Source organism: Parus major, chromosome 1 (assembly GCF_001522545.3).
Source record: "Parus major isolate Abel chromosome 1, Parus_major1.1, whole genome shotgun sequence".
Taxonomy (NCBI): domain Eukaryota; kingdom Metazoa; phylum Chordata; class Aves; order Passeriformes; family Paridae; genus Parus; species Parus major.
In genome coordinates, this window is record NC_031768.1 from 86,582,808 (window position 1) to 86,599,836 (window position 17,029).

At 40.9% G+C, this 17,029-nt stretch overlaps 1 protein-coding gene across 2 annotated transcripts in view; it reads left to right on the plus strand.

Annotated features, from left to right (window-relative positions):
* EPHB6 (EPH receptor B6) overlaps positions 1-6,351 on the plus strand; it is a 68,667-nt gene extending 62,316 nt beyond the window's left edge. For both annotated transcript variants that reach the window (XM_015637818.3, XM_015637808.3), the window contains exons 13-17: positions 288-503; positions 1,547-1,696; positions 1,849-2,042; positions 3,289-3,444; positions 4,465-6,351. In XM_015637818.3, the coding sequence (XP_015493304.1) occupies positions 288-503; positions 1,547-1,696; positions 1,849-2,042; positions 3,289-3,444; positions 4,465-4,573 (825 nt within the window). In that variant the 3' untranslated portion in view covers positions 4,574-6,351. The remainder of the gene's footprint in view (positions 1-287; positions 504-1,546; positions 1,697-1,848; positions 2,043-3,288; positions 3,445-4,464) is intronic.
* Positions 6,352-17,029: the final 10,678 nt, after the last annotated feature.

The window sequence follows — 17,029 nt, forward strand, 5'->3', positions numbered from 1 at the left end:
TAGTAGTTAGTGAGGTTAGGTGTAGGATGCTAAAGGTGGATGTGGCCACAAGAGGAGGTTTGCCTTCAGGAAAAGATCACCAATGTCTGATTTTATTTGAGGTTCATTGCTTTAAACCCACCCTCCTTTGTTATTTGTTGTCCTTGAACCTTCAGATTTGGGCTGAAAGGCAGATGTGTGTTCTCTAACTTCATAAATCCACCTTGTTACCTTGCTCTTTGTTAGTCTCCCCTGTTGGCTTCATGTTCTGTGGCCATGAGAGCCTGTGTTTGCCTCATCCCTTGCAGCAGAAGGAAGGGCAGTTCAGCGTGCTGCAGCTGGTGGGAATGCTGCGGGGGATTGCAGCCGGCATGCGCTACCTGTCAGACATGAACTATGTGCATCGTGACCTGGCAGCACGAAACATCTTGGTCAACAGCAACCTGGTGTGCAAGGTGTCAGACTTCGGGTTGTCCCGCTTCCTGGAGGATGATGCTTCTAATCCCACCTACACTGGGGGTCTGGTGAGTCACTGCTGTGGTGGGAGTTGCTGTAGTGTTGACAGATAGAATTTTTTTATGTGTTCCTCCTTGGTTTGGGTGTACCCTCTTTAGTCCATCTTGAGACCATAGAGAAGCGTGGAGTAGAGCCTTCTGTCTTGTGGGCTATTTGCTCCAAAGCAGTAAGAATCAAAAATAACTGAGTATCTGAGCCACTCTGCCATGGGAAGTCTCAGTGCTGTTCTTTGTGGCATGATGGTGAATAGGTCAAACCTCACAGCCTGATGTAGCTATTATCTTCCCCCTTTCATTAGCTTTTTATAGGAAGGATAAGGGGATGATGGAGAGATTACAATCCTGTACTACCACTCTTTGAAGAAAGAGCTGGGTTTTTTCCTACAGAAAAGATAAATGGCCTAACTGTATTTATGGGCTTACAACCAACCATCAAATGAGCTTACTGCCTATGAAGTTGTGACACCTGTCACACATACTACAAAAGGGGTGGGAGTATAGCAGGTGGATTGAAAAAGAAGGGGATGAAGAATTCAGTCACTGAAAAGTGGAGCAATTTTTAGATCTGTGCATTTTGAAGAACCAGCACCTGAATGATATTTCATCTTACAGGTCTTACCTACAGTTAGAGAGGTCAACATGGACAGAGAAAGGAGTTAATACTAGCTACTCAGTGTATCTGTCCCTAGTGCTGCAGTTTGGCATTATTTAAATGGCTTTAGATTTCCAAATGATTCTGACTCAGGAGGATTTTGCTATATGCCACTTTCAAATGCTGCAAAGTAAAGCTGTGAAAGTATAAAATCATGTGATTTGTAGCAGCAAGAAGGCATTATTCTCTCTTTTCATTTACACTTGTCAGTAAAACAAGGTGGAAGCCTTGAACATAGTATGAATTTAAACCAGCATTCTTTCCAAGAAAGAATCAACGGGACTGTCACACCATGCTCCAGGTTGTGTTGTGCTGCAAACATCTGATTGTTTCAGTGATGTTGTTTTCACAAGCAGTCCTCATCTCACTACATTCTGGTTGCTTTCTGTCTGCTTCCCAGGGCTGCAAAATTCCCATCCGCTGGACTGCCCCTGAAGCCATCCAGTACCGCAAGTTCACCTCCTCCAGTGATGTCTGGAGCTATGGCATTGTCATGTGGGAGGTGATGTCCTACGGTGAGAGGCCTTACTGGGACATGTCCAATCAGGATGTAAGTTTTAGAAGTGGTGAGCACGTACATCTCCCTCTCTGTCCTGTGTCTGTCAGTTCAAGCAGAAGAAAGTCGCACACACCGAGTCATTGAAGCTCTTTTGTCTTTTATTTTCCCAGTTGTGATGAAGCTTTGTTCTTGTTTTCCTGCAGGTAATTAATGCCATTGACCAGGACTATCGCCTGCCACCACCCCCAGACTGCCCTACTGTTTTGCACCTGCTGATGCTTGACTGCTGGCAGAAGGAGCGGGTCCAGAGACCCAAATTTGAGCAAATAGTCAGTGCCCTGGATAAAATGATTCGCAAGCCATCAGCCCTCAAAGCCATTGGCACTGGGACCAGCAGGTAAGATGGGGATTTAATGCAAAATATTAGGACTTGTCTCTTAGTAGGCATCATGAGGAAAAGAAAGCCATAAATCAGGCTATTTATTTTTTTTTCTAACCCTCTCATTTGAGACTGAGAACAAACAGGAAGTGGAAAAAAAGAGAGGAAGCAGGTTGGAAGAACTATATATCCTGATTCAGTTAATGGAGAGCTCTGAGTGCTGAATGTGACAGGAGATAAATTTCCATGAGTTGCACTGGGGTGAATGACTGAGGGATCATAGGGAACGAAGGGAGGGACATACCTGGGTGCACCAGCACAGGATATTATGTGATCACACCCTACTGTGTGACCACAAGAGATAATGAAGTAAAAGTATACCTTAGCTTATGGAGGGAAGGAAGTCTCTATATAAGAATAATTAGAACTGCAGCTTACATTCCATGTTTTCCCAACTGCATTTTGCAGTCTGATGGAACAAGAGGCAGGAGGTCAGCAAAGAAGAAGTCTCTGGAGGGATAAATGGTGCCAAGGTTAGTTGGCTGCTGGGCTGATGACGAAGTTACATCCTGCTGCCCTGGAGGGTTTTTCCCTGTGGTTATAAATCTTGTCTCAGTGGAATGTACTCCACAGCTGGGGGAGGGGAAAAGTATCTATTGATGGCCAGTTTACTAAAAGCAGCTCATAAAGAATGCTATAGCTTTGAGACAGATTCAGATGGTGAGGAAAAGAGCAAATGCCGTATGTAAACAGTTATCTCTTTGGCCTTTTACTGCAATTCTTTTATCTGATGGGTGTTGGAGCTGAAACAACACATTTGTCTCATAGGTCACTATCTGACCTTAAGAGAACATTTAGGAGAGAGAGACCTAGTCACAAAGGTAAAAAGGTGTATGAGGTCTCATGTCTCTTTCAGAAACCTCCTCACTGCAGTTCTTTGCCCAGCTAATAGGTCTAGACCAAGAAAGCATGGAAGGATCTTGGGCAACAAGAAGAGAATGCACCTGAGAGAGTATGTGCAATGGGAAAGGAGAATCAAATTCTTGAGTTGGTTGATTGTTTTCAGACAGGAAAAGGGACACTGGAAGCTTAGAAACAGCACGTAAAGGTGGGACTTAAGGAGTCAAGGCACAAAGAACAAATGTCATAGTTCTTCATTCTGTCCTCTTTATAGGCTGCATTCTCTCCCTCTCATAATTCTTCCTTTACTAGTGTGTTGAGCTGATGCTGGTAACTTGGGTTTTAGAACCTGCCTCTTTTGCAGACCATCTCAGCCTCTCCTGAGCAACTGTCCTCCAGATTTCCCGTCCCTCAGCAATGCCCACGAGTGGTTGGATGCTATCAAGATGGGCCGCTACAAGGAGAATTTTGACCAGGCCGGTCTGGCTACATTTGATGTCATATCACGCATGACTCTGGAGTAAGTAACAGAGCAGAGGGCAACAGACACCAGACACTGAGTTTTCCATGCAGAAAGTGAAAGCAGTCTGAGAAATTGGCTGTGTGGAAAACATATACACATGAGAAAGGAGAGGGAAGCCAAAGAAAAGTAGCTACTGTTCCTTGCTTATTACTAGGGCCTCTGGACATCATCCATGCTGTGATACACTTGTAATCTGTATCTATATCTGTATCTATATCTGTCACTAATTCTAATCCAGTGTGCATCAGAAAATGTTTTGCCAGTGCTGCAGAGAGCCTGTTCATGACAGCTAGCACAGATAATAACAACCACTTTTAAGCAGATGTGTAGAACCAGCCACACCATATACTGGGTTGAAGTGTTATGTAAAAGACCGGAAAGCAAACATTCTCATAATCATAGAATGCTTTGGGTTGGAAGGGACATTTAAAGACCATCTAGTCCAACAGCCCTGCCATAAGCAGGGACACCTTTCACTAGATGATGTTGCTCACACCACTGTGCAAACTGACCTTGAATGCTTACAGGGATGGGACATCCACAACTTCTCCTGGAACCTTGTTTCCGTGTCTTACCACCCTTCCTTACCTCCAGTCTAAACCTACCCTCTTTCTCCTTAAAACCACTGCCCCTCGTCCAGTCACTACAGACCTGGTAAAAAGACATTCTCCGTGTTTGCAGTAAGCCCCCTTTACAAATTTAGAAAGATCTTTCCGGAGCCTTCTCTTCTGGCTGAACAACTCCAACTATCTTTTTTTTTCTGTAGATCAGCCCTCTGATCCTTTTCGTGTCCCAATTCCACTGCTTTTTTGTACCTACCAAGTTCTGCCAACACCCCCTCCACCCACACACATTTGTCAAGCAAAAGCAGAAGCCTTGTCAGCTGTTTCTCAGACACAAGTAGGCACACACACACATATCCATACATGTTGATTTGCATCTACAGCAAAATGGACTGAGACTGTTCAGAACAAGCAGTTCATTTTAACAACTTCTGTGTCCTCTGTTCTTTCGCAGAGATATCCAGCGTATTGGAATCACCCTCGTTGGTCACCAGAAGAAGATTCTAAACAGCATCCAGCTCATGCGAGTCCATTTGAATCAACTTGAACCAGTTGAAGTGTGATGTTTACATCATCCTCATTCCACTAGTCTCAAACTCTGGAAAGGTTCTGGGGGAATTCAGAGGGATTTTCAATGTAAGAAAGAGATGTCAGTATGCTACTTGAAGACTTAATGCACCCAGAGAGTGCACACTACATGTCCTGTTCCATGAACAAAAAACAAAGCCTTGCCGTGATTTGAAAGCAGAGCTAAAAGACTGGTGACAATTACATGTGGCTGATGTCACACATTGGGAATGGGCTTGGGGTGGGAAGGTTATAATAACATGGGGTGGAGATGGAATAACGGCTTGGACAGATCACAAGCACCTGTTGCCAATTGTCTGCCAACAAAAGGTATCTGACAACTTTACAAAGTCATCAGCAGCCTTTATTTATGGCTGAGAGCCCAGCAAAGCTGAAAAGACATAATAAAGGCAACAAAAAATTAGCATTTTTTTCAGAAGAATGCCATCGTGGTGTGAGAGATTATTCCTCAGATGGAGATGAGCATCAGGCTATCACTTGGTGTGCCAGCCGAGTTTGGAACTGAAGTTCCAGCTAGTGCACAGTATGTGGTAAGCAAAAACAGATGTCACCTGGTAAGCAGGTTCAGAGTAAAGGGTTCAAAATTCAATGCTATTTCGTGTGCAGTTCTTGGGTCTGCTCCATGATGGGAATTGCTAATCTTTTGTGCTGTTGTGAGGAACAGTCCATCTCTATTTATGGGACTGCAACACAATTAATAAATAACAATTCTTAGAATCCATCCTGCAAGACCTGCAAGTGAAGGGGGAAACAAATAAGTTCTGGTTCTCGTAAACCCATTCTTGTGAGGAAAGGCTTAACCTGTGATACTCCCGATTCTGAGTGATACTGATTCTGTGATACTGAGATTCTGAGTACCCAGATCTTGGGTTTCATTTTCTTCTGAACCCCTTACAATGCAAAGCAGAACGAAAAAAATCTGAAACCTTTGCTGCTGAAAAATACTTTCTTTTTCTCACCCTAGCCATTAGGCACAGTTGTTTGAATATTGTTTTTGAAGAAAATGTAGACATGCAGTAGTCAGCTTCAAGCAGACAGCTAGAAGGAGTGAGTTGAAACTCTTTCACGAGTTTTTGTCAAGAGTGATCAGGGAATGGTCCCAGTCCTGTAAGTCACTTCAGTCCGTAAGAAAGGGCTAACAATGTTCTTGGGATCATCAGTGTTGTTTGGTACAGGCACATGAGAGTGACCAGAATGGCAGAGCCTTGGGACTGTATCTCTCTATAAATCTATGAAGTTGAGCTTGAGAGGAAAACTCATGAACTATACACTTGTCTACCTCATCAACATATAGGAAAGGAAATGGAAATGGCCCAGTAAACAAGACCCCAGTTATGATACCCTCTGTGAATGTCTAGAGGGGAAATAACCCCAACTGTTCTGATATGTGCTCATCTGTTGGCTTTCTGTGAACTAGACATGAACCTCGTGTATTTCTCCAGCTGTCAAGGTTGGAACATCACAACTTCTTCACATTCTACTCCTGTATGTATTTAAAGATTCCCCCAGTAAACCTAACAGTTGAAGACAAGCTATGTTTAAGAGTGACTCAAGAGCCCAATATTACGATGGGAGATGCTCCAGAATAGTTGCACTGGAATAGCCAATGCAGTTAAGACTCTTTGTTGCAGCATTAGAGTAACATTATTTTTTTATTTTTTTTTTAGCTGAAGAGGGAGAATAGCAGTGCATTTTTCAATATATTAAAAAGTCAATACAAAAACAATAAAAGGAAACATGAATAAAACATTCATGACAGTACAAAGTGAGTGTGAAGATTAAAAAAAAACCCCATATCACATCCAACTAGAGTCCAACCTAGAAAATCTCAGTCTGTGCTTTTTAAGGGGTTTCTGGAAACTTGTAATGCTCACACATCCAGTCACATGTATGCTGACTGACTGTCAGCTCCACCCACGGCATCTGAGACAGAACAAGTGTTGTCCTCTTCAGAAAGCATATTGAGCACAAGATGTTGAGGGGAATCTGTGGTCTCTAGCACCTTCCATATATATTCACCCGAGGACAACAGTGCATATATGCATCTTCATGTATGAGTGTATTCTAGAAGTTCTGTGTGCCATTTGAGGAAACAAGGCAGCGTTTCTTTTCCATGCCTTGAGTGGTCAGGATTACTGGAGAGATTAGCAGTCTAGATCAAATTCTATGGCCTCTTTTCAGCCTAGTAGAAACTTAAATGCAGAAAAAACATTTTTGCTCTCCCTTCATGCAATAGGAGATTAAATGGGAGCCTTGCCTGAATTCTGTTGTGTTGACAATGACACTTAGAAATGCACAAGGAACAGGCTTGGCATCACATTTCAGTGCAAATGGATAACTGTTCTGTAAGAAGTGTCTCCATTCTCTTTATTCCCAGTGTGTTCCCAGTTTTCAGGTGTTTATTCTCTTACGCAATTTGGGATGCAAAGGTTCTCAAGCTGGAATGCAGCTTGTGTTATTTGCCATCATGTCACTCCTTAACTCTGCAAGCATGGAGGAAAGGAAGTCATGGCAAAAAGGAATACCCTGATTTTACTTTTCTCAATCATCTGAAACCAGAAATTGTACATTCTGTTTCTACAGTTATCTGGGATGTTCTGCAGTATATGAGCACCCTCAACAGGTAGGCATGAGAATGAGGAGGGAAAGGAGTGGGCTCACCTAGGCACCTGATACCTGCCCTTCACCAGAAGAGTGAGAAACAATGCCAAAAAAGTCTTACAGAGCTGTGTTCTCTGCCAGAGAGGCAATGGGAGACTAACAAGTTATTGCCCACCTTTACTCTATGTGATTTCTGTAACAGGCAGTGCACAAGAGTAATGAATAAACTAAATGCACAGGGATCAGTGGACAGACCTTCTTAAGGGTGTTAGGCATTGGTATGAAAGCTCAGAAGAGTCATGCCTATAGCTAGAAAGAATATATTTCAGAGATTAATGTCTTTTGTGCTTGAACACCAACTTTTCACTGTCTGGAAACAGGAAGAAACTTCACCTTAAGGCAAGCTGTTTTGTAATTATTCCTGATGAGGTTCCTTGAACCTGTCTTTTTGGTGTCTGTTGCTGGACAGCCTCCCAGACAGATAATTGGATCTGCACCAGGATGTCAATTAATATTCTGTGCTGCCAGAGAGCACGTCGGGCAAGCAAGTTCCCACCTATGCTGCTTTGGCAGCCAAGTGAAATTCTCAGGCGGGAGTTACATGCCTGTGCACTCCTGCCTCACTAAGCCATGGCATGTTTCTGCCAGAAGCAGGCCCTGCTCACCAGAGTGTTCAAAGACAAGCACGTAAGCTAAGACTTTTTCTTCCATGCCTGAAATTATTTGAAGGAAAGGCTCAATGACAGTATGACTTACACAGTGATTTCTGTGCTTTGCACACAAGTACCTTCAATGCCTGTGTGGGTGAAATGGCTGAAGTCCCTGGTTTCTTGTTTGTTAGTTTGTTTGTTTAAAATTGAAGGGTGTAATCTTAGTGCATGCTTCAACAACACAGTGTTAGGGCTAATTGAGTGAGCACAAGCTACTCAGTGGAGAGAAATGCTGATTGAGTCTGTTTGGCACAAATATATTCAGCACCTAGGGCTATCTAGAAAGAAAGAAGCTGCTGTAGCTAGTCCCAGACAATTCATATGTTATGAGGCTGAATGAAAACCTGTGGGTGTGGTGGGAAATGGTGAACACCACCAAGGAACTTGGCTTTACTAAACAAACAAGGTGTCCCTACCACTGAATCTTCCTTGGTCCTGATTGCAGCCAACAAGTCTACCTGAGAGCTATCCCAAGTGAAGGTAACCAGCTTGAATCCATCCTGCTTTTGGCACATTTTCTCACCAGCTGGCTACACAGTTCTTCTTAATGAAGAATTCATGACTTCTGCATGGAGTTCATGTCTTCTACACCTAGAGATGCAGCTAGGCAGTAGATTTGGGTTCAGAACAAAAGTGATAAATTCTCTTCCTGAAACCAGGTGATTGCTAGATGCAATAAGCTGATCACATGTGTTGAGTGTTGGCAGCTGTTCACGAGTACCAGGCATCTAGAGGATTGCAGATCACACATAAATTCAAATCTTTGGATATCATTAAAAGACAGCATGGAAGAGCAAACCACATTGCCCTACCTAAAAGCTAGTTTAATCTTTCGCTCTTCAAATCTGTATGGAAAAAATGGCACCTCTCAGAATTTACATTTTGTTGTGGCATTCAAGGTCATCATTCAAGGTCATGTGGCCTTTGTGTAAAGCTGTTCCACTTCAGTGTTGCTGAAAGGGCTGCGCTGAGCTAATGAAAAGCCACTGTGTCTTCTAGACCTTGCAGAGATGTAACTGGGACCCGTTCAAAGAGGAATCGCTCCCCCTGGTGTGCTGAAATACAGAACTGAAGCGTCCTGGTGTGCTCAAGTGCAGAACTGCCCTCAAAAAGCCTTGGAGCTTAGCTATTTCATTTCCCTTTCCTGGGTGATGAGAAAACTCTCTTCCTGAAATATTCTCAGCTGAAACATGCAGATTCATGAAAGTATACTGAGGTTTCCTTCTGTTTTTTTCCATGACCTCTGTTCCTCGAACAGAGTAACATGGTCTTTCACTCAAGTGCTGCAAGAGCAAGTCACTGGTATGAGTGCAATGGGTTGACATCTGTGCCCTAAATAGTTAATAGTTTGTCCTGTTATTTATGTCTCTCATACAAAACCAAGTGTGCTTAGCTGACAGTGATAAAGCTGTTTGCTTCTGAAAACTAATTCCTTAAATTCAGGCCATGCTAAGTAAGGTTGGATTTTTTCCAGTTTACAGTGACACGAGAAACTGCACAGGCTGCTGGCTACAACTGGAATTTGAGTTACATCTTTGCAACTCTCATCGAATTTTGGACACTTTTAGCCAAATGTACTACTGCCTATGCATTTGGACTGCTGGAACAGATTGATCATTTATAAACAATTCTGTTGCTGAGATCAGACTCTTGCCCTCTTTGAACCATTCTAATTCTGCAAAGTGAACAGGCGATTAAAAATAAGAAAATCAGATTTATTTGGAGAAGTCAGCTAGTTGGACAGATATGAATGACAAGGCACTCTCTGAAATAAGCTATTTAAAAATAGATCTATTCATGTTGCTCTGTTAGAAAAGAGTAATTAAAATGTGCCTTACTGTCTCTAATAATAAGGTAGAAGAGGGAACATTGATCTTTACCCTCCAGGATAGTACACTTCACCTCTTGACCCACTGTTGAATTTAACTTATATTTGACTGAAGAATTTTTTGCTAGAAAGGCATCTAATCATGGTTAATTCAGGAATAATGAATCTACAAATCACCTTGGACTGTTTTTTCCCATGGCTGTGATAATTTTTAATTGCAGTTTGCCTGGCACTTTTTGTATACCACCCATTTTGGATAAAGAGCTCTTTGTAATCTGATACTTCTGCATTTTCCACAATCATTGGGTCACATACTTGCTTCTTTATATTCTAAAAAAATGAAATATTTACATGTCTCCCTGTCACATATCTTGTTTGGTCCTCCCATCCTTGTTGTGGTTCTCCATCACATTTTCTGCCCTCCTTTCTAAGAAGAGCATATGAAGGACAGAACCAGTCGCACTAGTACTCTCCATGGACAGGAAACCAGCCTCTCACACTGACTGTTCATTGCTTATTCACCCACAGATCACAGTAAGCCTTTCACAATTGAGCTCTTTGACTCAATCAGGACACTCTGATCCTTCTGACGTAAATGTTTTTTTAGGAAACCCATTATATGTAGATAGAAAGTGCACTCCTTTTTTGTTTCCCCAGCTGTCAAGCACTACCCTTAGAGGAGAGTTTTCAAAAAATGGATCTTTGTATTGGCATTTTACAATGCTAAGCAGTTTTTAATCAGCATTTTCAATCTAACAGACCATAAAATGATCCAAAAGACGAGTCTGGACTGCATAAGATCAATTTTATGAGAACTTTGCTATCCAAACCTCAAAGTAAATATTCGCAAGAACCGCTTGAATTAAGGAAAATATATCAGTGTCTGCCACTTTCTCCTTAGACACAGTTCTCCCTTGCTTGTTCAGCACCTTGTCAGAAGAATCCGGCATCTAGCTGTTCCTGGGTTGTAAGCCCTTCTTAAATACAGTAAGGAATGAACCTGTGACTTCAATTTGGTGAAACTCCAAGGGCAGAGGACTTGCAAATCCTGGGCCATATTGCTATAGCATTTTTTTAATTACAACTAGGCATTTACAAATATAAAATGTCTAAAAATGAAGATGATCCAGAACTTCTGAATCCCTAATGGCCCTAAAGGTAGGCTTTGTCACCTGCCGAATGCTGCCTCATGACTGCTGGTTTGTATCCTATCATTTTTTTCCAATACCTGCTTTGAGTGAGTACCTGTCAGATAGGTCCCCTGCCAAAGCAAAGCTAGAGATGAGATAAACTCTAAGTCACCTATGTGTGATCTGATGGGTAAGCATAACAGCAGTATCCTAGGGTCTAAAATAACTCAGTCAAGAAATTCTTAAACTACATCCTCTCTGAAACTGAAATAGATTAGCTGGAGTAACTGTGGGTCACAGGCTGAGGCATTTAGGTGCTCAAGTCTTTTAGTGGATCTGCATGGCCATGCTGTAACATTACCCTGTCATTTGTTGTAAAACTGACTGTGCTTTTGGGTTGCACTGTGATCACACAGGGCTGTGATGTGTCTTTCTGGTCATAGCTACTTGATGCTTGTCTATAGCTCACTTGGGATCTGTGATCCTATTCACGTGGGAACATACCATGTGAATTACTGAGTCTTTTAAGCTGATGATAGATATAAAAAATAATATGCACCCCCTTCCAGTCCTCTCTTCAAACTGATGAGATCCCACACTACTGAACTACTCTTTAGTTCTTAAGCAATTGTATCCATGATGTCCTAGTAGTCAATCTCCTCTGCTTTTTTATTTTTTTGGCATACCAAGTCAGATCAAGGATCCATTCTTGGATCTTCTTTAATCATCTGCTTAGATGGTGGCATAGGTAAAAAATAAGTATAGATTTATCCCTAATCCATTCATGTAAACTGGAGAACTAATTTCATTTTCTTCAAGTTTGTAGTGCACCAGTGCCTAAAACTGAGTATTTTTCACTATGAGGTTGAAAAGTAACATTCAAATGATCCAGAGGGAGGACTCTGTGTCAACAAATGTCTTCACTTACACACCACCATTTCATTTGAAATTCCCACAACAACATTCCAGAATTATTTGCTGAAGGCAAAACCAGCAAAGGAATCTAGGGGGGTTGCCTGAAAGAGAGAGAAAATTATTTTGACAAGAATCAAGTCATAGCAGAGAGTAAAGACAGAGCAAATGAAAGATTTATGTTCTTCAGAGGAGAAGGAGACAGGAGTAAGAACTTACAGACTGAGTAAATACACAAGACACTAACAGGCAAACCCATGAAGAACTTCAAAGTAAGAAACTGCTTTGGACTTACAGCCTCAGAATGACTGAAAATGCAGCAAATCTAGATTTTACAATATCTCTAGGCAACCTGCTCCTGGGCTTTATCACCCTCCCAGTAAAATATGTTTCCTGATGATTAGATGGAACATGCTGTGCTTTAGTTTGTGCTGATTGCTTTTTTTCCTGTCACTGGACTCCACTGAAAGAGCCTGTCCACATCTGCCTTCTTTAAGCATTCCCTTCACACTTCTGCACATGTTGGACAGTCCCAGGTCTTCCTGCCTCACCTCATAGGAAAGAAACTCCACTCCCTAAATTGTCTTAGGGGCCTTTTGTTGGACTCTGTGTGGCAGCTACATGTCTCTCTAAACTTAGGAGCCCAGATCTGGGAGCAGGACTCCAGGTGGTGGCTCACCAGAGCTGAGCAGAGAAGGATCACTTCTCTCGATCTGCTGTCAGCAGTCTGACTAATGGAGCCCAGGATTGGCTTTCTTGGTGTCAAGGACACATTGCTGGCCCATGTTCAACTTGTGATCCTTCCAGTATGGGGATACTTACTCTTTTCTGCAGACTCTTTTCTGCAAAGCCATACAGCCAGAGGCATAATTTATAACAGGGTTTTTTTTCAGCATTTCATTGTAGTGCAGGAGTTAGAAGAGAAATGTCTCCTTGATTTTGGGGGATGGAGAGAAAAAACTATTCATATAATGAAATACAAGTGGAAGCATAGCAAAGTAATTATTTACAAACATTAGAAAGGGCAAACAAAAGGGGAAAGGAATTGTTTATATTAATCATAACTCCTGTTTATAATCTTAGCTCTTACTCATGGGCTCTATTAGCAGGGCAATACGGATCCTGAGTGGATGCACCTACTTAGCATTCATCATGTAAGAGAAGTTCATCATGCACAGTGCAAGGCTTACGTCCCACTTCAATCTTATTTTATAGTGTGAGTAGGATGTAAAGGAGTTCATCAGCCTCATAATGGCTCTATTTACACAGATTTTTTTTTTCCTCATAGAAGTAGTTCACTTAAAATGCCTTTACTTCAATGAAATGTCACTGTATTTACAGTGAAGTAATCAAGAGTAAGATTAGACCACCATCTGTAGCAGATTTGATTTGAAAAATGTCTAACTCTCTGAAAAGTAGCTTTTATTAACTATCTACATGGAGAAATAAGTGACCCTCTTTTGGAAATTTTCATGCTTTCTCAATTGGAATTTAGACAATGGACCAGTAGCAGTTTTAAAGGAGACTGCTGAAAACTCAGTGGGATGGAAAGATCTACAATGTTAATTTCAGTAAAGGATTTTCATGCTCCCAGAAAAGAAATGGAAGCAAAAATGTAATATGCACATAGTACAGTCATATATAAACACAAAGTGCACACTGCTATACACACCAAAGGTATATACATAAATACACCACACGGATGTTTGGCTATAAAATGAAGTGTTAGTATAAAAGTAATAGTAAATTTCTCTTCTTATTTCCTTACACTCACAGTTTGTGGCATTGACAACTACTAAATACAATGGCCAGATGATTGACTAACATAAATAAAATTCTGGCATTAATTGCATTATTCCATTTTTTACCAAATGATAATTCAGCCCAGTAGTATCTTAAGGGAAGCTTCCAGCATTACAGCATTACAGGAAGAAGCAATACAACAAGCAAGCTACAGAATTTAGAGAAATGAAAACAGAAATGAAATATGGAAATCAAAAAATTGTTCTGGATTTGCATTCTTTTCCACCTGTCCTGCAGAGATTTTCTGCACTTCAGGGGTAATTCAGATTAACAGAATGATGAAAATATTATTCTCTCCTACAACAAGGCGCTATGCTGATCTTCCATCTCTTCCTTGCCAAATCCTGGCAGCAGAGGGATTCCAGCATTTCAAAGAGAGTTTTTTTATCACAGAGCAATGTTTTGTGGCAAGAGAGAGATTTACTGAGTGTTAGCATATTAATAATAATTCTTTACTTTATCTACTCTAATTTAAAGTGAGCAGGGATTTGTCTGCTAAGTTCCTAATGCTTTATATTCCCAGTTCCATACTATCAAAAATATTTCCTGATACTCGGCCCACACTTTCGCTTATCAAATTTCAACCCTTTTTTTGTTGTTGTATTTTTGAGGCCTTTTTGAATATCTGCTGTCTGTGACTGTTATATGCTTTTTTGAATCATATGATTAGGTGAGATGAGATGATGTGGTGTCCTGCAATGTGACTTGACACGAAGACTATAGGAGAGAATGAAAGAAGGAAATGCATCCACATGAGAAAGAAATTGGAAAGACAGCTTTGGAAAGAAAATCACAAGTCTGTGCTCTCTGAAGCAATGCTTTTCAATTTCAGAAGGGTAGATAAGAGATTATATGAATATTTCATATATACATATGTTCAGACATCTAAATTTTAAATTAATAATATCACTGTCACAAAGCTGTCTGTATTAATTGCAGGGGCAAACCATGAAGCCATGTCTGATGTCAAATGTTACCTTATAATACAATTGGACCCACAGAAAAACAATTCCATTCAAAAAGAAAACATTAATAACAGTGTGGATGCATTTGCACAATCTGCCCTTTTGGGTTCTTTAGATATTATTTTATTCTGACTTGAGTTTACAATCACTTTCCACAGACATCAGAACTTCATTTCGTGTATTTCTATTCACAGTTGAAGTTGCAGAATATTTTCATAGTTGCATATGAAGAGCTGATGTTTTTGGGCACGGTATGAGGGAGAAAGCATGGTATGAAATTTCAGATTAGTTGTATTAGTGTTGTAATGGGTGACAGTGAAGTCATTAACAGCTCTTGTCAGTACCATTAACTTACAGGTTTAAAGTTTGCTGCTTCTTTTCACTGTATCAGGCTGCCTGCAGGATCAGACAGGCATTTCCCCACAGGTCATAGTTCTATAAGGGTACAGGGACAAAAAACTGCTTCCTTTTATAAGACCAAGCCTCTGCAGAAAAGTTCTCTGACAAGATTTGTCTTCCTTGGCAATTCTGAAGTTAGGACCTATGGAAGAGACATGGATGTGGTACAGATTAGACAGGTTGATAGAAAGAGGGGGAAAAGGTGGACAGTTGCAGAGACACCCATGTCAGAAATAAAGAAGACACAGCAGGTTTAACCCACAGGTGAATACCAAAGTAGATGAGATTGTAACAGTTGTGACTGAAAATTTATTTATTGGCCTGAGGATTCTTGACATCATCTCCCTTTTCCATTATCACCTTCACCAAACCGATGGTTTCTTTCACCACAGCACTGTGAAGAGCAGTCTCTTCTGCAGCACATGATTTCCTTATTGTCTCTCACACCACATCAAATGTGCCAGAAACACTTCAACAGCTAGAAATCCACAGCACAGCCACAGATATTATAGTAGTGAAAAACTGAGAGATAATAGGAAACTACAGGATTTTCAAAGATTTCCATGACAATGAGTGATGAATATCCTTGGAACAAGGGAGATGAAGAATAAGATTTCTTTCAAGTCTCAGGAAATTGCCAGTTCAAGACTCATCTCATTTTCATGTTAGGAATGACTTTGTAGAAGACAGTCTGGGTTTTGTCCTGTGAGAAAGACCGTAAGATCTGATCTAGTTTCTCATCCATGCAGGATTCAATTTGTTTGGACCCAAAGGCAGATATTAGATCTGTGAAATGAATTGCCACTCAGAGTGAAATTCACTGTCAGCGTTTCTCATTAAAGTGTTTTAGCACTTTGTTTATTCCACTTCTCTTCCCAGTCATATTTTTATACTCTAATCATTTCTGTGTGTCTCAAGCACTTGGAAATGTTACTTCACCAGATTTTGCTGAAGTAGCCTTTGTTTATGGCTCTGGAATAATTAATGATCTTTTACAGATGGAGAAGCTGAGGCACAGAGAAATGAAGATCCTTGTTCATAGATAGAAAATCGACCATAACTAGGTTTCACACATAAATCACTATTCCCTACCTTTTTTTACACTTTTTCTGAAATAAGTAGATTCAATTCTCACACAATGCAGAGTTGCTATGAAAGCATTTTTAAAAGTGACATACCTTTCCAAAAAATTTACATGGTAAATTGTAATGTTCACCCTGAAATTTAGGCAAAACCACAAATAAATACTTCTGCTCCTGAGGGCTACAAGAACTTCAGATGCATTCTCCTCTCATGAATTTTGTTTGTTCAGGGAGGAGGCTCCTCCCCACGACTGTTTACATTGCTTTCTCTGGCAGGTCTGTGTAGCAACATCTGTGAGAATGAGGTTCAGATAGAAAAAGCATCATCTGAATCTGCACTGCTTCTGTCAGCACTGAAACATGTCTGCAGAGGTGATCACAATGTGATCTTTCTCAATTATTAATTCAGACAAATCAAACAGGAAAAAGAAATGGAGATAGAAAAAAAAAAAGCTGAGAATGGGATATATTCCAAGGACAAAATTGACTTATGGGCTTTTATGAGTCATCATAAATACACAATTTAGTGACAGGGGTGTTTTAGACCTTGTAGGTACACAGTTCATCTCTTGGAGTGAAAGCAAAATATCCAGAGGTATCAAGAAGCTGAGTCATGTGTAAATAAAATAGAACATCCTTAAGTAGGTAATTTTCACTAGCTCTTTGAGATCCTTACTGAATCTCTAACATGGTTCTCAACCATTACTGGACCATTTTTGATCATTTGGATGCCTTGATACTGTCCTTTCATATATTTATACCTGCTTACAGCTCAGATATCATTGTTTCATTGACAATCTCTGGGGCTGTGTCCATCACAGCTGAGCAACACCCACGCTGTCCCACAAGGCAGGCACGTGAAGGGCTGCCTCCCCCACTGCTCCTAGAGACATTTTAATAAATTAACCATCCCAGTGCTGAGTCCCCACCATTCGGCCATTTCCCCTTCATGCTGGCAACTTTATTTTCTTCTACAGCTACAGTCTGGTACCCATTGTCCA